Source organism: Mus musculus, chromosome 17, assembly GCF_000001635.26.
Source record: "Mus musculus strain C57BL/6J chromosome 17, GRCm38.p6 C57BL/6J".
NCBI classification, from domain to species: Eukaryota; Metazoa; Chordata; class Mammalia; order Rodentia; family Muridae; genus Mus; species Mus musculus.
This window is the reverse complement of record NC_000083.6, coordinates 17,397,431-17,422,116: the sequence shown is the minus strand read 5'-3', so window position 1 is coordinate 17,422,116 and position 24,686 is coordinate 17,397,431. Positions and strand designations below refer to the sequence as shown.

Here is a 24,686-nt window from a genome sequence, read left to right as displayed (position 1 = left end):
TCTTTTTGTTTTTGAACTCATGAGACTTCTTTTTTTAGCCAGGGCTTAATCCAAGCTCTCTGTCCTACCTTGGCTGCTTCTGCTCACTACACGTTAGAAGAAAGACCACCTCCTCCATCATGCCTGATTCACTGAGTGTAACCCACTTGCCTCTCATTTTCTGAGCTCTCGTTCCATTAGTGGCCCTGTGTCTTAGCATTAATCTCCTATACACTATGCTCATAAAATGGATATGGTGCTCCTGGCTAAATGTATCAAGTCAGACTTGGCTAGACTTTCTTCTGGCTAGAAGAATGGAATGTCTTGTGGTAACAATTCATCTAATAAACTAGTTTTCTGTGATTTCATTCACAGCAGATTATGGGATCCAGGAAGGGATAAGCTCTGGTTCATTCTACTCTGCTCTGATTGGGTAACTACCAATAGGATAGAGCTGTCTTCTTAGAAACCATCATCACATTCATTTGGAATCTAAGTAAAACTTTGCATAGTGTGAACATTTGTGCAACTCACTGAATGTATAGGAAGTAAAAGAATTTCCCTGATTCTGGGAGAGTTCAGGAATTGGAATAGAAATAGAAGGAATGGGAAAGTTCTATAAAAGGTTTTGTGTGTGAACCTTAGTGGTTCTAAAACATCATAGCTGTGACAGTTGTATCCTGCCCGGTTAGATGTGATAGAGAGAGTGAAGAAAAGGCAAGCCTAGTCAGATTAGCACATGACTGATGGTAGTGGCCTCACTTGGGCTGTATCTTTATTAACTATGGCTCCAGGAAATTGTGAATGGGGATGGTAGGTCCATTTGTCTTGAGTGCCAACTTTAATTGATTTATGTTCCATGTCTGGAATGCTTTACTGAAAATATCTTCTATGATCAGTGGAACAGAACATCCCAATTAACAAGCAATTGTGCACTGTCATAGTCTATGTGTGACCCCTAACCTTGAAGTACAAGAAAATTCAAAACAGGCTTCTCAGCCCACAGAGATTTACAGTCTGTCTCGAGAAATAACATGTTCATTATATAATTAGTAAATAAAATATTAGAGTACCAAACTGTAGAATAGAGTGAGTGCTAATATTTAAAGCTTAAAACAATCAGGGTGCAGTAATTAATTAATTTCAAGGTGAAAAGAAGATGGATATGAGCTGAGGCTTCTAAGAAATGTCTATGTAGGAGGAGACTAAACTGAGTTTTCCTTAGAGAAAGGAGATTGACAGGCACTGGGGAAAGAAGAGAAATTGTACTCTCAGAGCAGTAGCAATGACATTAAATAAAAAAAAAAACAATGAAGAGAAACAATAATTCATTCTTTGAAGAATTTCATAAGAAGTTGATTGGAGAGCTGATTAGAGATATCTAGCAGTTTCTGAAGTCTTTACAAGTCTGAAATTATCATCAAGTGCTTGACCACAGGGAATACAGGTATTGAAGCCAGACACAGGGGTGGAACTGTGAACAGTAGACAAAGACCAGGCAAAATACAGGAAGACTTAACCTTACATTTGTAAAAATAAAGTGAATCTTAACACCAAGCAGTAGACAAAATAGTAGGGAAGGGGAGGGCACTCTTCTGCAGGGTTTTACGAAAGAACAAAGGACAGCCTTGAACACAATCTGATACTCTGCAAAAACATAGTTTAAGATGGGAGATATGTGATCTACATGGTAAGCAGATGCCAAAGGTCCCTGTATGTCCTAACCTAATCTCCAGGGCCATGAGTGGAGCCACCTTAAGAATGTGCTTTAAAAAAAGTATGCAGATAGAAAAAAAAAAAAAAAGAAAAGAAAAGAAAAGAAAAAGAATGTGCTTAGAGACAAGACAAGGTGGCACATGGCTTTAGTCTCAGCATTCCAGAGACAAAAAACAGGCAAATCTCTTGAATTTGGGGTCAGCCTGGTCTACAGAGTTAGTTTCAGGGCTATACAGAAAGACTCTGTCTTGAAAAACAAAACAAAACAAAACAACAACAAAAGAAAACCAAAACAAAGCAAACTAACAAACAAAAAGAGTGAGCTGCCAATAAAATCCTTCTGTCAGGAGAAGGCCCTGCACTTGCACTTTTATATACCCAAGATCCAAAGGCCTCTCTCTACCCATCACTGGATAAACTGAAGAGTACCAGATAATTAGTTTGAGCCAAGAAACTGGCTGTGACTTGGATATAGGCACATACATAGGTTTACGTGGCCATGATGCACAGACAAAGGTTATATTTGGACACTATAGTGAGACATCTAGAAAGAGGAGCAAGACCAGGTGTATGTGAATACACACTAGGACAGAGACTGCATGGCCAGGATGACACAGTATCTAGGCTTCACCACCCCTGCACATAAGCTGTTAATTTTATAGTCCTGCTACTGCAAGTACTTCAGGAAGGCTTATCTAGCAAAAAGCCCTTTCTGGTCTAACCTGTTAGGACTTTAGAGCAAAACATATCATTCTTTTCTTCACTCCAGGTAAACTGCAGAACTGTTTGGCAAACTATTTGAAAAAAAAAAAAAAAAGGCCGGGGGCGGGGGCGGGCAAAACATCCCATCTTCTAACTCCTCAGCCAAAGAGGAACATCAGCTTTTATCTTTTCAGTATTTTAAAACAGCATTTGGCTCTGTGTTGGTTTTATTTCCCTTAGCATTATTTTTCGTATCTTCATCCCATAGGCTTTTGTTCTCTCTGTGTGATTTTAATTTTCATTGTTAACTCCTCTAGATTATAGCCATGCTGGACCTCCAATTCTGTGTGTGTCTCTGTGAAGCTGTTTCCAGCAAGGCTTAATTAAAGGAAAGACACCTGAGTGTAGCTGGCACCAACCACAGGCTGGAGGCCTGGACTGAAGAGAAGGAGACAGTGAGCTGAGCACCAGCATTTGTCTGTCTCTGTTTCCCAGCTGTAGCTGCAATGTGACCAACTGCCTCACCTTTCAGCCATCTCTTTGATGTGGACTGTACCCTAAAAAGGTCATCCCAAAGATACTCTTCCTTCTCGTCAATTGCTTCTCTCAGGTACTTTCTCACAGAAATGAGAAAAGGAATGAATGCACGATCCTATCTGATTTTTTGAGGCCAGCCTGGGCTTCCCAACAACTAACAAACAAAAGAAACAACTTGGGCAAAAAATTCTTCAGGTTGAATAAGATGAAATTGAGTGATGATTGCATTCAGATAACAATAAAAAAATAGAAGCGCCAGGCAGTGGTGGCGCACACCTTTAATCCCAGCACTTGGGAGGCAGAGGCAGGTGGATTTCTGAGTTCGAGGCCAGCCTGGCCTACAGAGTGAGTCCCAGAACAGCCGGGGCTACACAGAGAAACCCTGTCTCGACAGCTCCTTCCCCCCCAAAAAAGAAATAGAAGCGATCATGACCATAATTTTTAAGAATTTTGGGAGATTAACAAGGGACCAATTCTAAGACTCTCTGGTATAAAAGAAGGAATTGATATAAAACTAAGGCATAGAAAAACTATTTAATAAAATTATGGTTAAAAAATTCTCAAAGGTATGGATATCAAGGAAAAGAGATATATAGAACCCTTAATATGTCTAGAAGGAAAAACTTCTCCAGGTTACACTGAAGATGGAATGCCAAGAAAAAAGAAAGAAAGAAAGAAAAGAAGAAAGAAAGAAAGAAAGAAAGAAAGAAGAAAATACCAACTCACCTTTAAATAGGAACTCTTCAGATTTATCTCAGAACCCTAGCAGAACCTCTAAAATCAAACAGAAAAGCATAAACTGATGTATTTCAGTCCCGAGACTAATAGCTGCTGACCACGACCACTGTATCCAGAAAAGCTATCACTTAAATCTGAGAGGTGGAAACATAAAATATACCAATTCACAACCACTAAGCCATCATCTCAGAAGACTTTTAACAAAGCCTAAATGATGATGAAGAAGAAAGATGGTCACAACTGTAAGAGCATGAGAAAGAATGAATTTAATTAGAAGAATAAATGATCAAAGTAATTGTCAAATAGCCAAACATTTTCAGTCCAATAAACAGGAAACATCTACTATGATAAAGAGGGAAAGAAAAGAACAAAGAATATTCAAGCTGGGCAGTGGTGGCGCACGCCTGTAATCCCAGCACTTGGGAGGCAGAGGCAGGCGGATTTCTGAGTTCAAGGCCAGCCTGGTCTACAGAGTGAGTTCCAGGACAGCCAGGACTGCACAGAGAAACCCTGTCCAAAAAAAAATCAAATGATAAAGTTTACTCTCCAATTAAAAAGAAAGTTTGGCTTTGGATAACAAGATTCAACCATCTGTTGTGTCTAAGAACACATCCCATTGACAAAAACACATGGAAGAAAAAATGAAAGGGCAGAAAATAATTTTTCAAACAAATGAAAGCAAAATGGAGTATCTGTATAAAACAACTGACAAAACACAGCTTAAGACAAAATTAACGAGGAGAGTCACTACATATCTGTACTGACTAATTTTATATCAACTTGACACAAGCTAGAGTTATTAGAGAGGATGGAGCCTTCATGATTTATGGCTGAGCATTGTGTCTGTGCAATTCCTAGGCTTGTGATCCTCGGTTCTGTTAAAAAAAAAAAAAAAAAAAAAAAAAAGGCTGAGCCAGCCATGAGGGGCAAGGCAATAAACAGCATTACTCTTGTTTGTTTGTTTGTTTTTTGAGACAAGGTTTCTCTGTGTAGCCTTGGCTGTCCTGGAACTCACTCTGTAGACCAGGCTGGCCTCGAAATCAGAAATCCGCCTGCCTGCTGACCTTTTGCATCACCTCTTGCCTCCAGTTTTCTACCCTGTGTGAGTTTGTATCCTGACTTCCTTTGATGAACTGTGCTGTAGAAAGAAGTGTAAGCAGAATAAACCCTTCCCTCTCCAAGTTGCTTTGGTCATGGTGTTTCATCACAGCAACAGAAACCCTAATGAAAACAATACTAATAAAAGAAAAATCAGGAGCTGGTGAGATGGCTCAGTGGGTAAGGGCACTGACTGCTCTTCCAAAGGTCCTGAGTTCAAATCCCAACAACCACATGGTGGCTCACAACCATCTGCAATGAGATCTGATGCCCTCTTTTGGTGTGTCTGAAGACAGCTACAGTGTACTTAAATATAACAATAAATAAATCTTGTGAAAAAAAAAAGAAGAAAGAAGAAAATATAATGATTGCCAATATATATTAACCAAATATCCATGTACCCAATACTTGGGTATAAAAAGACAGTGAGTGATTTTAATATATTACTGTCATCAAGAGATAGACCATCCAGAAAAAAGTTAATTTAAGACAACTTCAGAATTAAACTGTACCACAGATAAAAATGGACCCAACAGACAACTGCAGAATATTCTACCCAATAGCTGTAAAGTGTATGTGATTAAAGCATATTATTTAACTTCCTCCAAAATACATCACACTGTAGGTCATCTTAACAGAACAAAAAATAGCCTGTTGAAATAACTTGTTTTGTATTATCAGATGAGAATTCGGTAAGACTAGAAATCAACAGCGAGGGAAAACACAAAGTATACAAACACTCCTAAATCAACTAATATATTTTTGAGAAATCAGTAGATAACTGAAAAAATTAGAGGGGGATCTGAAATTTCCTAGAATCAAATGAAAAGGTTAGTGTTGGCATTTAGTTTAGGCTCCACCCACAGTTACTTGGCAACAGCCAGGTGTACCTGACTCACTATAAAAGGGGTTGTTTGCCCCCTCCTTTCTCTCTTGCTCCTCTTGCTCTATTGCTCTTACCCTCTCTCTCCCCATTCCCCTCCCCCCTCTCTCTCTCCACGTGCTCATGGCTGACCTCCTGTCTCTCTCTCTCTCTCTCTCTCTCTCTCTCTCTCTCTCTCTCTCTCTCTCTCTCCTTTCTCTCAACTCCCCTCCCCATGCCCTGAATAAACTCTATTCTATACTATACCATCAAGTGGCTGCTACCTCAGAGGGGGAAGGGATGTCAGCATGGGCCCACACAGGCACCCCCTTACCCCATACCTGACTGCACATCCACCAAACATATCCCTTCTCACTTAGCTTTTTATAAAACACAACAGGTAGAACCTGTAAGACAAAATGAAGGCAGTTTAAAGAGGGAAGTTTGTAGCTATGAATGCCTAAACATAAAAAAAATTAAGCCTATTTCAATTAAATAATTCCATAATGTACTTCTAGGTGTTATAAAAAGCCAGAATAGTTCAATGAAAATACAATAAAGAACTGAGCTGACTCTAGTGGAATGGGAATAAAAAAGAATAACCCGGGGGGGAGGGTATAGGGGACTTTTGGGATAGCACTGGAAATGCAAATGAAGAAAATACCTAATTTAAAAAAAAAAAAAAAAGAATAACACAGAGGAACCGGGAGTGGTGGCGCACGCCGTTAATCTCAGCACTTGGTGAGGCAGAGCCAGGTCGATTTCTGAGTTCAAGGCCAGCCTGGTCTACAAAGTGAGTTCCAGGACAGCCAGGGCTATACAGAGAAACCCTGTCTCAAAAAAAAAAAAAAAAAAAAGAAGGAGGAGGAGGAGGAGGAGGAGGAGGAGGAGGAGGAGGAGGAGGAGGAGGAGAAGAAGAAGAAGAAGAAGAAGAAGAAGAAGAAGAAGAAGAAGAAGAAGAAGAAGAAGAAGAAAAGCAAATAATAAATTAGAACAGAAATTATAGCACATATTATTTGTTCCAAAGAATAGAGAATGTTTTGAAAAAATCTTATTTAATAGATTTGAAAACCTTCAAATAAATGAATACATCTTCAGATACATTTGACATACCAAAATTGAGCCAAGAGAATTTTTTTTTTTTTTTTTTTTTTTTTTTTTTTTGGTTTTTTGAGACAGGGTTTCTCTGTGTAGCCCTGGCTGTCCTGGAACTCACTTTGTAGACCAGGCGAGAATATTTTTTAAAAAGCCTAAGAATATCTATAACAGCCAATACTATTGGAGCAATAATAAGGAATCTCACTGTAAAGAACCGCCCAGAACTAGATTGGATATATTCTCTGTTAAATTCTACTAGACCTTTAGAGAATAACTAACCGTAAGAAGAATATGTTATCTGTATCTTAGGGTTTTACTGCTGTGAACAGATACCATGACCAATGCAAGATTTATAAAGGACAACGTTTACACATTCAGAGGTTCAGTCCATTATCATCAAGGCGGGAGCAAGGCAGTGTCCAAAGCAGGCATGGTGCAGGCAGAACTGAGAGTTCTACATCTTCTTTTCTTTTCTTTTCTTTTCTTTTCTTTTCTTTTCTTTTCTTTTCTTTTCTTTTCTTTTCTTTCTTTTCTCTTCTCTTCTCTTCTCTTCTCTTCTTTTCTTTTTCCTTTCCTTTCCTTTCCTTTCCTTTCCTTCTTCCTTCCTTCCTTCCTTTCTTTCTTTCTTTCTTTCTTTCTTTCTCTTTCTTTTTCTCTCTTCTTTCTCTCTTTCTTTCTCTCTTTCTTTCTCTCTTTCTTTCTTTCTTTCTTTTTCTCTCTTCTTTTCTCTTTCTTTCTCTTTCTCTCTTCCGTCCTGTCTTTCTTTCTTTCTCTCTTCTCTTCTCTCTCTCTCTCTCTCTCTCTCTCTCTCTCTCTCTCTCTCTCTCTCTCTCTGCCTCTGCCTCCCAAGTGCTGGGATTAAAGGCATGTACCACCTGGCTGAGAGTTCTACATTTTCATCTGAAGGCCACTAGTGGAAGATTGGCTTCCAGGCAGCCCACACCCACAGTGACACACCTACTCCAACTGGGCCACACCTTCTAATAGTGCCACTCCTTGGGCCAAGAGCAGATGCCAACCATCACCGCGCCTGTGGTGGTTTGAATGAGAATGGCCCCATGGGCTCATAGATTTGAACCCTTAGTTACCAGAGAATGGTGCTATTCGAAAGGATTAAGAGTTATGTGCTTATTGGAATAGGTACAGCCTTTTGTTTTTTAAACAGTTGCAAAAAAATCCTAGAATATTTTGTTTCATATTTCATTATTTTCTTTTCTTTCTTCCTTCCTTTCTTTCTGTCTTTCTTTCTTTCTTTTTTTTTTTTTTTTTTTTCATTTTTTAAAAATTGTAAGGGCTGGAGAGATGGCTCAGTGGTTAAGAGCACTGATTGCTCTTCCAGAGGTCCTCAGTTAATTCCCAGAAACCACATGGTGGCTCACAGCTGTCTGTAATAGGATCTGATGTCCTCTTCTGGTGTGTCTGAATACAGCGACTGTATTCTTATATAAATAAATAAATAAATAAATAAATAAATAAATAAATAAATAAATAAATAAATTTATTTTTAAAAATCGTGTTGGTTATTTTATTTACATTTCAAATGTTATCCTCCTTCCCAGTTTCCCCTCCAAAAACCCTTACCCCATCCCCTCTCCCCCTGCGTCTATGAGGTTGCCCCCCAACTCATGCACTGTCACTACTGCCTAACTGCCCTAGCATTCCTCTGTACTGGGGCATGGAGCCTTCACAGGACCAAGGGCGTTCCCTCCCACTGGTGCCAGATTAGGCCATCCTCTGCTACATATGCAGTTGGAGCCATGGGTCCCTCCATGTGTATTCTTTAGGTGGTGGCCTAGACTCTGGGAGTTCGGGGTGTCTGGTTGGTTGACATTGTTGCTCTTCCTGTGGGGTTACAAACCCCTTCAGTTCCTTGAGTCCTTCCCCTGGCTGCAAGCATCCACATCTGTATTGGAAAGGCTCTGGTAGAGCCTCTCAAGAGACAGCTACATCAGGTCCCTGTCAGCAAGCACTTCTTGACATCAATAATAGTGTCTGGGTTTGGTGGCTGCATATAGAATGGATCCCCAGGTGGGCAGTCTCTGGATGGCTTTCCTTCGGTCTCTGTTCCACTTTTTGTCTCTGTATTTCTTTTACACAGGAGCAATTCTGGGTTAATATTTTTGAGATGGGTGGGTGGCCCCATTCTCAACTGTGGGCCGTGCCTAACCTCTGGATATTATCTCTCTACAGGTTCTCTCTTCCCTTTGTTGGGTTTTATTTCAGCAAATGTCATCCCAGTTGGGCCTCTTGCTTTCCTGGCATCTGGGATTTTCTAGTGGCTACCCCCAGTTCTCCATTCTCCATTGCTACATGCTTTTAGAGAAAGTGTATCACTGGGGGTGGGTTTTGAGATTTCAAAAGCTCAAGAAGGGCCCAATGACTTTTTCTCCCCGCTGCCAGTGGATCCAGATATAGAACACTCAGTTACTTCCCCAACCATGTCTGCCTGCATGTCACCATGTTCCCTGCCATTATGATAATGAACTGAACCTCTGAAATTGTAAGCAAGCCCCAATTAAATGCTTTCTTTTATAAGACTTGCTGTGATCATGGTGTCTCTTTAGCAATAGAATGGTGACTAAGACGGTGTCAGACTCCTGTAATCATAGAGGCAAAAGCAGGAAGATTATGAGTTTGAGACTAGAATTGGCTACATAGCAAGTTCAAGCCACATCCTGTCTCAAATACCATGATGGATGGTCTGGGAATGTTTTGGTGATATATATATACTATATATATTTATATATACTATAAACACATGATTTACATATATATATATATATATTATGTGTTTATAGTGTATACACAGCCCTTGTCTGATACATATAGTACCACAAAATACAAGATATAATAGGAGGAAAAGGAGGAAGAGGAGGAGCAAGAAGAAGGAAGAGGAGGAGAAAAAGAAATTATACGCCTCTCATTACATCAATGATCATCAGAATATTCCATAAAGTAGGAAATGAGAAGTACTGTCAAATTCATGCTACAAAGCCAGATCACCATGGTGATAAAACAAGGCTACAGATGCATGCAGACACACAAACATATGCATGCATGTTTACAGAGAGAGAGGAAAAAAATTAAAAAGTGTGAGATTTTATGTGCTCTGTGGATTATAAAGTGCGTTTTATATTTGCATTGAAAGATAAGCTCTAATTGATATATATTAAAATGTTTACTACATTTTGTCTCTCCACTTATCATTGAGAGACGGACAGTTGCTGAATGGTTAGAAGCCAGAGCTCCAGAATCAGACAAGCCTTGGTTTGAATCTTGTTTGTACCATAGTAGGATACCTAACTGATGATGAAGTTCCTTATCTGAGGAAAGGAATGTGTCTTTAAAAAAGAAAATGCAGCCTGGTAGTGGTAGCACACGCCTTTAATCCTAGCACTTGGGAGGCAGAGGCAGATGGATCTGTGTGAATTCAAGGCCAGCCTGGTCTACAGTGTGAATTCCAGGATAGCCAAAGTTGCACAGAGACACAGAGAAACCCTGTCATGAAAAGCAAAACAGCAGCAGCAGCAGGAACAGCAACAACAACAACAGAAAGAAAGAAAAAGACAGGTGAGGGGGGCAGGGAGGGAGGGAGGGAGGGAGGGAGGGAGGGAGAGAGAGAGAGAGAGAGAGAGAGAGAGAGAGAGAGAGAGAGAGAGAGAGAGAGAGGAAGAGAGAGAGAGAGAAGAAAATACTCAGAGTCGGGCTCCACACATGCACACGTGCTAATGCTAATACTGGTGCCTTAGCTATTGTGATCAGAGATGTTGAAGGCAGACATAATTATATGTTTGCATATTGCATCTTTGAAGCTAATAGCTCATAGAGTTTTAGAAACCTTATCATTAAATACTCTAAAAATAGTCTGTATGTCTGAGACTTCTCTCATTAATACATTGTGTGGTTTATTGCCCAAATACATGAGGAGTTCAGAGGTTGAAGAGAGCAAGCTCTTTTATGAACTTTCATTGGTTAAGTCAAAAATTTAGAATAGCCAGAAAGTAAGGGAATGAAAGATTTCATGCCTCAATATCTCGAGATATTAGTATCCTACGTTTTCATTTTCTGATTCTAAAGGCAATGGATCTGCTCTTAGCAAAAACTACAGAGGATTTCTTAAATCATTTTACATTAAAAAATTAAAACATTTTTTTTTTTTTTTTAGTATAGAATAGAGTTTATTCAGGGCATGTGAAGGCGAGTTAAGAGCGTAGCAGAGGCAGAGAAAGGCACAGAGAAGGAGAGAGTAGAGAAGTAGAGGCCGGCCATGACCATGTGGAGAGAGAGGGGGAAGGGAGTTGGGAGAGGGGGGGACAAGGGGGCAAGAGGCACGGGAGAGAAGCAGGAATAAGAGAAATAAAAACTTTTATTTTAAATTAATACTTAGTGACTTCATGTGCCTCAAGAAAGTAGAAACAATATATTTCATGACTGTTGGTATTCTGTCTGGACTCCACCCCCACAGTTACCTGGCAACAGCCAGGTAGGCCTTGACCCACTATAAAAGGTGCTGCTTGCCCCCTTCTCTCTCTCTTACTCTTGATTCCCTCTCACTTCTCTCATGCCCTCTTGGTCTTTTCCCTTCGCCCCTCCCTTCCCCCTCTCTCCACATGGTCATGGCCAGCCTCTACCTCCCCTCCCCTCCCCTCCCCTCTGCTCCCTTCCCCTCTCCTCTTCTCTTCTCTTTATTCCCTCTCTCTTTCTGCCTTTCTCTGCCTCTACTGCCCTCTTAACTTCCTTCCCCAGGTCCTGAATAAACTCTATTCTATACTATACCTCTGGGGAAAGGGATGCCTTGGCATGGGCCCATTGAGACACCCCCTTCCCCCACACCTCACCACATTCCCATAAAACATATTCTTATACCCCTTTATCTTTTTATAATCGCAACAATGGCCCAGTCCAATGAGTTAAGATGCAAGTCCTAGAAGAGGCCATTTGTTCACACACATATATACAAAGGATTGTAACAGTCTGTTATAAATCTACTATGAAAAAGAACCAATTTCTTTCATCTTATATCATAAAAATTTCTAGCAGAGTAAAATATCGCTTGCCAAAAACAACTAAGACACGTTGGAAAGGCTGCCATTTACAAATCATTAAGCAGCTTTCAAGATAACATATTTTCAAATTGATTCTCTGCTTTTAAACAGATGGATTTATGTTTTTGATATTTTAATATCACCTTTAATTAAAAACCTGTTAAGAGGTGACATTTTATATAACATTAAGTAGTCTTTACTACTCCATCAACTTGTTCTCATTAGTGTGATTTTTCTAATTTTATTAAGGAAAAACAGGAAAAGAACTCTTAACGTAAAAGGCAAACTCATGATATATTAATTTATAATGCATGCACAATAGGTTGAAAAATGGGGCCCCTCTGGATCTTGTGCTGAGCCTGGCTGTGTTCCAGAAACTGATCAGCCATGCCAGCTGCCCAGGCATTTTCAATGATCCCTAGCTTTGGCTTTGGCCAGGACACTCAACTCTTGTGGACACTGGCCCTGTGTCCTGCAGCAAAAGGGGAGCCTTGGCCTCTTTTCCTTTTATGCAAAAGTTCTTTTAAGGCAGCGCTCTGGCCCAGTGGGCAGGCAGCTGGAGTCCTCTCTGTTCCCGGCAGGGGCACTCTTCAAGGGTTGTGCCCCAGCTCCTTCAGCAGCTGGAAGGCTGGTTGGCTTTTGTTTGCTTTTTCTTTCCTTTTTTTTTTTTTTTTTCCACTTCCATCCCTTACCCCAAACATTTCTCTGAAGGAATGGAAATCCTTTCAGTTGTTTTACATAGTTAACCTTTCTGGAGGGTCTACAAAATAATTAAAAGTCATATCTTTCTTTTTTTTTTCCCCCACTGGGGGCAGGCATTACTTTTCACCTTTAGAATTTAAAAAGGCAGAAGTGTAAATTCTTTTATGAGAAAAGTTAAATAGCATTTATGTTTCATATATAACTGCACGGACACAGGGAGAAGAGAGAAGTATGGAGGAACAAAAGGAAACTGCAAAGGCCAATTAAACTGTATGTATCACACTTAAACAGCAGCAGCAGCTGCTGCTGCATGGTAGAGTTCACATGTGGGTTTTACATTGTAGCATGGGCCAGATGATGTCATCCCATTTAAAAATCTGTGTAGATGTGACCTATTTACCAACCAGGGGTATTTATCTTCCCCCACGCTCTACTGGGCACTGACATTGCACTGTATGTCGGACCCCTGGAGGGAGTGCTATTGTGACATAACTAGCTGAAGCTATTTCTTCACACAATTTAGTTTTATAAAAATGGTCAAATCTGTAAAAATACGGTCTTAGGTATATAATGTATTTCCCTGGAAATAATGATTTAAAGAATGCTTTTTAGTATCTGCTACAGGGCCAGTGTGTAAGACGCAGGTAGAATTGGGCTATAGAAGAATGTCCTAGTGACCCTTAACTGGAGTCATACTCAGGATGATTGTAGGGATGAATTCTGATACTGTGGAGTGTTTCCGGAGGCTAGCCTGAGGCAGCTTCCTGGCTGGAGGCTAGTCTGAGGCAGCTTCCTGGCTGGAGGCTAGCCTGAGGCAGCTTCCTGGCTGAATTGCCTGAAGTGGCTTTTTGTCTATAAGGTTGCTTCTTTCATGTTTCCCCCACCCCACACCTATTTTTATGTTAACTTATTCCTAAATGTAGTTATTCTCTGACAATTGTGCCAACTGAGGAAGGCTTAGAATAGAGCTGAGACGTTTATTTCATCATTAAGGAGAATACTTGGTGGTGGGAAAACTCCTCCCCTTTCACAGGGGAGAAAAATTAGCCAATTAATAGTTTAAACATGTCTGCCATATACCTTCCAGGTACTTGGAACTGTAGAACGCTTCTGCCATGTGACAAAAATACAAAGTCTGTCTCTGCCCTGAGATTTACAACTAAGTTATGGACAAAACCACGCTGGGGAAATTATAACAGGTAGTTGAGAAGCATGGTGAAGAAATGCAGATGGACAAGCATAGGCCACAAATACCAACAGAGGGGTGGGTTAGTGATGGGTTCTCACAGCTGCTCAACAGGATGAAATCGAAGTAGGGATCAACTGATTATCACCGCATTAGAGGACAAAAATAAAGCCAACCAACGATTAAAGCCATAACATTCCATTGACTCCGAGAGACAATGGGGAGAACTGCAGGATGAGTCACTGTCTCCTCTCTTAACTTTCAATAGGATTCTTTTTCTTTTAAAATGGAATTGTTTTAAATACCTCTTCAGACTAAACTGACATGGGCATTTGAACATGGAGGAAAAGAAATAAAAGCCTTTGGGGTTAAAACTTGAATATGAAATATATTAAATAAAAATTCCATTATGAAAGGCTTCTAAAGTTGTCTAACATTTCTTAAATCAATCTGTAGCACGTAATCAGTAAAACCATATCATTTAAACAGAAAGATCATAACTTAGAACCTCACCCTTGGGCAGCTGTATCCTATTACAGGCTGTAACTTAGCACATGAGTTTCAGAAGTTGTTAAAATTGAGTTCAAGCTAACAAATCTCAACTGTTGGATAAAATAAAATTAAAAAAAAAAACCCCTCTGGTGAGATGGGCAGCAGCCTATGAAAAGGCTTCATGGGATAAGAGTCTATCATATTTTATTTTGACCTTTTAAATGTATTTATATATGAGGGAAAAGGTATTAAAACAGATATGGCCTTTAAGTGAGTGAGTTACTTAAGTTACTCCCCTCTTTAAAAGACTTTGAAATATTTTCTCCTTAGGCTGTCTTTCAATATTTAAACTGTCAAATGAGCATTTGCTGATAAAAGATAAAGAGAACATCCTTTATACCGCTAATAGCTGAGCTGAAGTTTGCATTTTATCAGTCTAAATTCAAATAAAAGTCACTGTGTCCTGTTATAAATAAAATAAAATTGGCATTTGAGCAGGCTTCCATAAAACATGCGTTTCTAGTTTAATACTAAAAGTATCAACATTTACTCTATTGCAATTAAGATGGAATTCTGAACTAAAATGGAGTTCCTTCAAGGGCAGTTTATATGGTGGAATACACTGTAGCAGCGTGTGCAGGGATTTTTACATTTCTTACATCCACCCCCTCTGTGAATGTGAAAACTATAAATGTATCATCAAATTTATAGATTTCAAGTAACTACACTAAAGAGAATGGGGCAGAAAAAAAAATACTTTCCTGGAGAGAATTTTTCTTCTCCCAGGCTATACACTGCCAGATTCATGATTACTAAGCTGTTTTTAATAGCCTTGTAGTCTGGTCTGAGTTTTCTAAAGGGTAGAAATGTGCTCTTTGAAGTTAAGTATTCACCTATCTGATATACATAAAACCTTCCATGCAGAGAAATGTTTTTCAAATAAAAAAAGTCAATGCACCTCAAATATGTGAGAAATTTGCATCTAACTGAGCTACATTTAGCAAAGACGCCATCTTGCTTTTTCATCATAGTGTGGAAAAAAAAAATCAGTGAAATCTAACATGTAACTTTATAAAGCTAACCCTTCACCCGCTAACTCTTGAAGCTGAAATGACAATCGAGATAGCTTCTAAACTATCTTTTGGATAAAGTTGTTTTGATTTGGTTTTCAGTTCGTGCAAGTAACTTCTTCCCAGAGACATATTTACCATTTACTAACCTTACACCTTTCCTGATTTGACCAGTTGGTTTCCTACTGATAAAAGCTACAGTTCTTCCTAGTATTGCTATCAGTACACATACCTCCAGCAGATGCCATCTAGGCTTTGTCCCAGGACACATAAAGCCATAAACTCCTGCATAGTTTAAGGTCATACCTAAATCCAGTACCTGGGTGTCAGCAAGATTGAACCTGCTTCTCCTAGTCAGCTCCCATTCAATCTGTGCTCCCTGGCCTTTGGCAAAGTGGTTTCTTCTCCTCTAAAAATGCCCCCACCTCTACACTTCTGTCATACTCTGTTCAGTGACAACTACTTATTAGGCTCTCCCACCTCTCAGAAAAGCTCATTTCTCTCCATTCTCTGCTTTCGCTTACAGCCCTGATAATATGGTAACTGGCAGCTCTAAGAAGCAGTGTCATGCAGTGAGTGACTAAAGGTAAAGGGTTGGAAGACAGCATTTGTGTCTAGCCTTCAACCCCGACTATGGTGGGACTTGGTCAATTTGCTTCTATTCCTTCACTTATAGCAACAGTACACACAGAACTATCTATATTTACTGGCTTACTATGAAGAATAAATGTTTCTGGCATAGAATCTGTCATACAATAAGAATTTATCATCCTAGTTTCTATAAAATGAATGAAGAAACACTCTACAGATTAGATAGGTAACTACCTTATCCTTTGGTAATGGGAAAAATTAGTGCCTGGGTTAAGATCTGCTCTACAGCCATCTTGAAATCATGCAATAGTTTCTTTTGAGAAAACCCCTTGGCATGGTCAAACAGTAGCAAACAAATAGCAAGTGCATGCTCCACAAAAGAGGACAGGGGCTGCTCTTAAGACAGCTCACCCTTGCTTGTGACTCATGACCCACAGAATGAAACTGGATGGCAGAGAGCTCAGAGTGGAAGGCAGCATGGACATATGCCATAATCTCTCTGCACACACACTCTGCTTGGCCCCGTGGAGCTATCCAGTGCTGCCTGTGGCAGAGATGCTCCTGTTGTGGAGATCAGCTTCATGCAGCCTTCAGAAGCAAAGTTCATACTGGGAGCCCACCTCATCCCAAACTTCTTTCATTTGAATGTCCACTAGGAAGTAAAGAAAAATGCTGTGGGATTTCTTTCCTTTTAAAAAAAAGAAAAAAAGAAAAAAAAGAAAATAATACCATTAAAAACACAGTTATTGTAGATGAACAACTTATCTAAACTATAACAGACTGGACATACTGTAAAATGCCATCTGAAGGCTGAGCCATGAATTCAACATTACTTCCTTAAGCGAATGTAACCGTTCCCACATGGTTCTGCCTCAGACCAGAAAACTCTTAGAGTGCTTTTCCTAATCAACTTGAAGAGAAAATTTACCCACTGTTGCTTGTTTGTAAGCAAATCAAAAGCCAACCGAGGGCGATGAATGTCTCAGGAGGCCAATTTTTGCTCTCTGTACTGTGTGTCTAAAGAGTAAAGGAAACCCCACTTTGCATTCACAGAAGAGAAGTTTAGAAACAGGCGGCAGTTTCTTTTTTATGCTCCTTTGTTCACTTGAGTTGTGTTTTATAATTTCTCTAAGTCCCTTTTCATCTTCCAGGAAAGCAAGGAAGCAATTCTTTTTATGTGTTCCTCCTGGCAGAGACTAGGTGGGTGGCGGCAGGGGAGGAGCCTTGAATGGGCTAGGAGGACAGGAAGAAGACTTTTAAGAACTGCCATTAAGGCTGGTGGCAGCTTTTTAGGTTGCCAGCAGGAGGGCCGTGGCAGCAATTTAAATTCGTGCCAAAGTAACAAAGTTCATGAGCCAGGCTGACATGTGTAGCACCCACAGTTGGCAGTGTATGGCTTGATCCTCAAGCAGACATCTGATGTCCTGACTCAGAAAGCAAACCCATTTCTAAGATTGGTAGACATTTGCCCTTTAGCTTATATCATTCAGTCATTGTATTTCCAGGTTAGAAAAGCTGGAAAGGAAAGGATCTAACATTCTCGTATTCACACTCACTGGACAGAGCAGCGGCAGAGCAAGTGGTTCATTCCAGAGTAAGTCCACAATGACACATACTAATGTTGGGATTTTTGTTGTTAATGAACGAAATATATGAAATGTGACACAGTTTTTCCATATGGGAAAAAAAACATTCTGTGTGGCTTACAAGGGTCTCAGAAGAAAACAACAGCAAAAAATAAATAGCGTTCTTGCAAAAATTTTGGTGACAGACATTGTCCCTTTAACAACTCATAGTTTCTCTTCTAAACTGTATGCAATTGGAAGAAATTAGTTCAGCTTAAGAACTGGACCATACAACGTCATATTTGAACTTTTCTTTCCATTTCCTTTTATTTCTTCTGCTCTCCAAATTCTAGGTCTAAGTTCTTACAATTTATCCAAAGCTTTGGACATGCCAAAGCCTTTCACCCTTCACTAAGATTTGAATGCATTGAAGGAGAAAGACATTCTTTCCTTCTCTTTCACTGGGAGAAACATAGCAAGCCAGAATAGACGCCAGGCTAAGCTTGAAGATGGAGTGACTTTTATTATTTCTAACATAGCTATTGACAAATGCTTGAAGGCAACATTTTTTTTTTTAAACTGAGAAAGAAAGTAGCTTTCATTTTATGCCTTAGAGGACAGATTGGTTACAATTTAATTTCTAAGAGGGAAGTTTTATAGAATAAAGAGGCCAGACATTTCTTTCTCTCTCTGTCTCTCTCTCTCTCTTTCTCTCTCTGCTTTTTTTTCATCACACATATGAGAAATACAAGCTTCAGGGACATCTGGAAAGGGGCATTATTCACTAATCAGAAAGCAGAATCCAAACCACTGATACTTTGATGGAGACACACATCACTAGAGTCACAAGAAAGGAAGCTGTAACGTATTGCAGGCTAAAAACATTCCATATGCATTTTCACCTTTTGGGCAGATCCAAAGAGCAATTCTATTCCAGAAGCCCTTTGTAATCTGACACCCACTGTAGATAAGATACACTATGAAGATAGTCTGTTTTGCAGCAGCGAGAAATCAAATTGGTTCCAGAAGCGAACTTATATGACAAATGGTTTAATAGTATTGCTGGAATTGTAAAGATTGGCTGAATTATTTTTCATAATCATTTTAGAAAAAGATTTAAAAATAACTTTGCCATGCCATGTGGGGGTGGGGGTGGGGATGTCGGGAATGAGGCTGAAGTTAGAAGGCATCACATTTTATTGGCATTATAATTTGCTATTAAAATTTAGGAGCTCAGTGGTTAAAATTAAATTTTGTTTGCTACAATACTTTTAGATAAAACAATACCTGATTTAATGTGTCTAGTTATGGTGTGAAAGATTAAATAGATGAACAACGAGCAGTGCATTTTTTAATTATCATTTCCAAGTTATTTTTAGTTTTCATTGAGTTCCACTCAGCTTTGTTTTATTTAAAAAGCATCTGGAAAAGATCATTAAGACTTGGCAGGTTTTAGACTTTAGAAAAAGTCATCTACACAGTACTGTCTTGGCAAAACAGCCCAGAGTCTTGTGGGCGTAGGTAAAAGGAAAGCCTTCTCCTGGCTGAAGTCGGGAACAATTTAAATATTGCTTAGCCCACAGAACACGACTACAAAGATCTAGCAGAAATCGTAGTTAAACAAGATGTGACTAGACACTTAGGACTATTTTCTAAAAAGTCAGGGGGGGAAAAAAGGTTTTTTTTTTTTTTTTTCCTTCAGTACTTACAGTCTTTGAAGACCAAAGCCGGGTCTCTGTGAGGCAAGGCTTGGGCAATGATGTGCCTCAGAGATTCCAAGGTTCTGTCCATCTCGAGTCTGCCTGTGCAAGCCTCCTGCACAGTCTCCTCATGCCTGAATTCTTGCAGCTCTGGACTGAATTTGTGCAGCTCATTGATGCAGTGGATTACTAAAGAATCCCTTTTAACATCTGCCAATCAGACATTTCCCAGAATCTAAAGACCCTCAGGGCCCTCCTCTCAGGCTCACTTATCTTTGTTGTATGCTGAGCTAATTAGCCTGAAAGGCTGGCTGACAGGCTGGTTCCCATGGCTTCGTTCTGTTAAACACACCCACCTACAGGCAGGCTGGGGAAGCTCAGTCATCATGAGAACAGATTTCTTCTCCAACCAGATTTTGCCTGGATGCTGTGCTGCCTTCCCATTTGGGCATTTCTTTCAGCCTTCCTTCTTTAAATGTGCTGCCCCCGGAATAGGTACTCAAGAAGGCATCGTCCTGCAGGTTCCTAAATTACAAGGGGAAGGCTTGGGACTGCCATCATTGAATAACCACTACAACCAACAATCTAAATTCCCCTTTGGGAAAGAGGAACTATAAAGATTACGATTAGAGTGAGATAATGCATTATTTCTGAAATCAGAATCCTCCCTGCAATGACAGTCACTTCTGGTGAGCAGTAGCAAGCAATCCCTAGTGAACTCTTTTATACTTTGCCTGACCATATTTCTTTTTCTGTTACCCTCCAAGACAAATCGTTCCCAAGATTGACTTTAATTAATCCTGATATCATTCTCTCATAATTTATTCTGTTAAAAATTTAATGGTGAGATCTGGAGAAATGGCTCAGGGTGTCAGGACTCTTGTGAAAGCAAGAGAACTTAGTTCAAATTCCTGGCATGTAAGTGAAAGCAGGACATGGTTGCATATACATGGCTGCATGTACAGGTAACATTAGGGTCCGGAAGCTGAGACAGGTGGCTCCCAGGACATGTCTACCAGTCAATTTGGCAAAAATGGGTAGCTTCATATTCTCTGAAAGATGCTGTTTCAAAAACTAAGGTGGAGAGTGATAGAAGCTATCTACTATCATTCTCTGGAATGCTCTTACATACACACCTGCATAGACTACAGACACTACAACTACCACCACCACACCACCAGCCCACCACCACCACCAGCAACACCAAAAACAACAGCAGCAACAACAGTGACAAGAATTTCTATCGACTAAGAGCAAAAAGCAATACCTTTAAAAGAAAAGTTTAATAGAAAGTTATTAAAAGAACTCAGCAAATGAGACTCTTTCCTATCTCTACAGATCCGTACACATGTGTAAAATAACACTTTGACAAGAGACAAACATGTCATGTGATCACATATCACACTTCAGGAATATGTAATATCAGAAACAAACGAACCAACTTTACTAGCTGTATGCTCTTGTTGTTGAGGCGCTGTGAAGGACTTTGCTGCTTCATTTGAAGTTTTTTTTTTTTTTTTACACAGAACTCACAGATTGTTGTCTCATGTTCCTTCCAATCTTCACATTCCATTATTGTGAAACTAATTCTTTAAAGACTATATAAATAGAATGTCTTTCATGTGATCAATTTCTTCAGCTAGTTGTAGAAGGGTGGGCTTAATAAAAAACAGAGAAGGAAAAAGTAGCAGTGATAATAAATGCTATTATAATGATTATTCCTTGACAAATACCCACAGGAAATTTAGGCCACCCAGAGAAGAAATTCAGGATTGTCACATAGACAAAATGAAATGATACATAGATCTATTTATAGTTCATATATATGCTTGAACCTCATGTGAAGAGACTTACTTTGGGTCACAAAGTATGCTATATATGCCTTGCATCAAATTGTGAGCAGCAGGCATGAATGCTCACATGTGTGTTTGTGTGTGTGTGTGTTGCTGAAGACCAAACCCAGAGACTTGTACAGGCTTGGCAATTTATCTATCATTGAGCAATAACTTCAGGCCAGAAAAAAGTTACTGTCTGTAGTCTAAGAATTTTATTTTATTTATTTGTTTGTTTGTTTTTCGAGACAGGGTTTCTCTGTGTAGCCCTGGCTGTCCTGGAACTCACTTTGTAGACCAGGCTGGCCTCGAACTCAGAAATCCACCTGCCTCTGCCTCCCAAGTGCCCGGCATCCAAGAATTTTAAATTCATTTTTTTTTATTTTGTGAAAAGAGGTTCTTAGTTTCAAAAATAATCTGGATGACTGGTGGATGACAAAAAATTCTGTTACACAAGAGATTAGACACATAGTACCTATGTAAGTGCTTTGAGAGTAACATAGTATTAGAAACCAAGACAATGTTCTCATTATAGAGCCAGGACAAATAACAAAGTTATTTTTCAATTTTTTCAAAAGAGTGATACTCATAATAGGAAACAGAAAATGATTGATGCCTGAAGTCTGATCAGTGAATGGGCTTTTCCTGTAAATTAAAATTGAATGTAATAATTGTCTAACACATTTTGTTTTACTTTATGTGTACTGGTGTTTTGCCTGCATATGTATCTGTATCACATATGTACCTGGTGTCTGTGGATGCTGGGACTTAAACCTGGATACTCTGGAAAAGCAGCCATCACTTGAGACTCAATTTCTAATCTTAAAAATAGCGTGGTAGGAGGAACAATAAGTGTGGGTTTAATAAGGCCTAGGATTATATTTTTGTCATCTAACCGTGACAAGCCATTCATCTTTGAGTTTACAATTTTCATCCATAAAACCAGGGAGCGAATCTGAATGTTCCCTTTAAGTTCTAAAGCCCATGATTCTGTGGTTAAACACAAATATGAGCACAGAGTTTCTAGACATGTAGAAAGTCACAGATTCATTTCATAAATGCTAGACTGATATTTAGAAAGTCGCTTCTAGTCCCATTCAACCTAACCATTCATTTGTAGTAAACATAACCAATATCAATATGATAAATTCAAAGATGTTCACTGCCAAAGCCACAAAGGAATTTGAAAGAAAACTATGAGTATCTTCACAAGACCTTCAGAGCAAATTTATGATTTCATAGCCTTTTATGATTCTCATTTAATAAATGAAAACAATAAAGACAGATTACACAACATCACAATTAGCATTGTTTCACCATTAAGTTCAATCTTTCAATTAAGTCTTTCTAAGCCTCTGCTTACATATTCTTTAAATATCCATAAACATTTCTTGGGTCTACTGGGTGGTGGTGTTACATGCCTTTAATCCCAGCACTTGGGAGGCAGAGGCAGGCAGATCTCTGAGTTCGGGGCCAGCCTGGTGTACAAAGTGTGTTCTAGAATGGCCAGGGCTACACAGAGAAACCCTGTCTTGAAAAAAATCAAATATATAAATATCTATATGGAAATGAGATAATAGACTACAGTACAGAAAATGATCTTCTAACACTGTGAGAGTACTAATTTAAAGGATGAGAAATGGTATCCAACTGACATGCTCATCCTTTGGAAACTTGGCACCTAAGAGGGTGCCGTCAGTGAAAGAGGACGCGCATTCCCAGCTTCCAGAGGGATGTATGGAACACACGAAAAGAGCTTTGCTCATTTCCCAGTAGCATGCTTATTGCAAAATAGCAACTCACTATACGTTTATAAGAATGGTATGGGGGCTACCAATTGGAATTTAGAAACCACAGAGTGTACCAAAGTGTCACCATTAGTTAAAAATGAAAAAGAAAACTTCTCCTCATGCCAACAGCGTGCTATACTCTGGAGAAGGTGGCCAACCTTGTCAAGGCAGCTTTAAAGGATAGGGCTGTAGTCATAGTAGCCTCAACTAACATACACTCTTTTTAAAAAATATTATTCCTATTGTGTGTGAGAGTAACTGGTAAAGTGAGGTGCACTTTCCATGCCTTGGAGTGCATGTGAGGACCAAAGAAGCTTTGGGGAGCTGAGTCTGTCCCTTACCGGGGTTTTGCTGATCCAACCACGGCAGCCAGGCTTGTACACCAAGCACCTTTGCTCAGTGAGCCATCTCAGTGACCACTGACATATTTTACTCCTAGTGAATCAGATGACAGGAAAGGAGGGAAGGGGGACCCTGAGGGAGAGCTGAGAACATATCCTCTTTGAAATAATGACTCACTTCCCTTGATGCTAAAGTCTATGACAAGACAGAGGAAATCAAGAGGAAGCAGAGGTATGGAGTTAAAGTGTTAAGACAAAGAGTTTACAGGCACTGACAGACAGAGTCCAATGAAGATGGGCAGGGTGAACTGGACAGGCGAAATGAGGAACTGGCAAAAGAGGTCAAAGTCACTGATCAGTACTATTGCCCAGGAAGGGTGGGAGGAGAAAGGAGACTCAGAAGTTGATGTTGTTGATGTTTAGCGTCACCTCAGATAGAAAGAAGCTAGAAAAGAGAATAAGTGGCTTTTAAGCATCCACTTTAATAATTAAAAGAAGTGAATGTACAGCTCAGAGCTTATTGTCTGTTGGGAGGAGACCAATGTGGTGTTTGGATAAAGGCTTTTATAAGAGACAGCTGCATACTGAGATTTGTCTGTGGAGAGGCTACTGAACTCCGGCATTGTTTGAGTCACTCCTCAAATGAAGAGGATGGGTCTTCTACAGAGTGTGCTGGGGGCTGAGACACCATTTTTAAAAGTCATATTTCTGGGGGGTATGGTTGTGCAGAACACTTAAATTTTGCAAAAAATAATTAATAAATCACACACACACACACACATATATATATATATATACATACATATATATATGGGGAGAGAGAGAGAGAGGTAGAAAAGAGACACAGAGAGACTAGAAGAAAAAGTATCAGCTTAAAACAAAGTGGAAATGTTTATTGGTTACAAACAAATGATTTAAGTATGAGATTAGCTGATGATACAAGGTTCCAGCAACCAGTCATTTCACAGCTTCATCTATTTTAGATGAGGTTTCCTGTAAAGGTTGCATCAGCAGCAGACACTTAATTCAGTTCCGGCTACTTATGGATATGCTTACATTAAGATAAAAGCCTCATGCCCTTCCATTTCACACTGTAAATTATAATTTCCACGTGCTTCCTAGGCTGTCACGATCAGAGGACTGCACTTAGCAAGCATTCTGCTGACAAAGAACTATGCCTTTTCAAAATTTGCTTGAAGGATAGGAAACAGCACACAAAGGAGCCCCATTTTCCTACAAGTTGTAAATCAGAGAACGCCCAAAGTACAAAACCGCAAAGTCTTCTACTCCTCTTAAAAAAATACTTGGGTAGCCTTGAGCTCAAGGACAGTGTGTCCCTCATCCACAAACTCCAAGAATGTGCTCAGAGAGAATTTATCTATTGAGATGGATTTTCTTGAACATGTAAAGGAAAGAAAGACTGTGTTTCTTAAAATGTTAGGTATGGCAGGATAGACCCCAAAATCTGGTTAGGTGAACTGTCTCCTTAGCAATTCTTAGTGCCTGTAAGGTAAGATAGGTGCAGTGCCCAGTGACTCTACAGAGACCCCAATCAGGTACACACTCCATGCACCCCAATGCGGCTGTCCTGTGATTCACTTTGCTATCACTTCATCAGCTCCATCTTGTCATCAATGCTTTC

The 24,686-nt window shown here is 39.6% G+C and overlaps 1 protein-coding gene across 1 annotated transcript in view; it reads right to left on the bottom strand.

The window, feature by feature from the left end:
• The window catches only part of Lix1 (limb and CNS expressed 1), a 56,702-nt gene extending 37,271 nt beyond the window's left edge, over nt 1-19,431 (bottom strand). Inside the window, exon 1 of the mRNA NM_025681.2 lies at nt 19,091-19,431. Coding sequence (NP_079957.2) covers nt 19,091-19,172 — 82 coding nt within the window. The 5' untranslated portion in view covers nt 19,173-19,431. The remainder of the gene's footprint in view (nt 1-19,090) is intronic.
• Between the last annotated feature and the right edge of the window lie 5,255 nt (nt 19,432-24,686).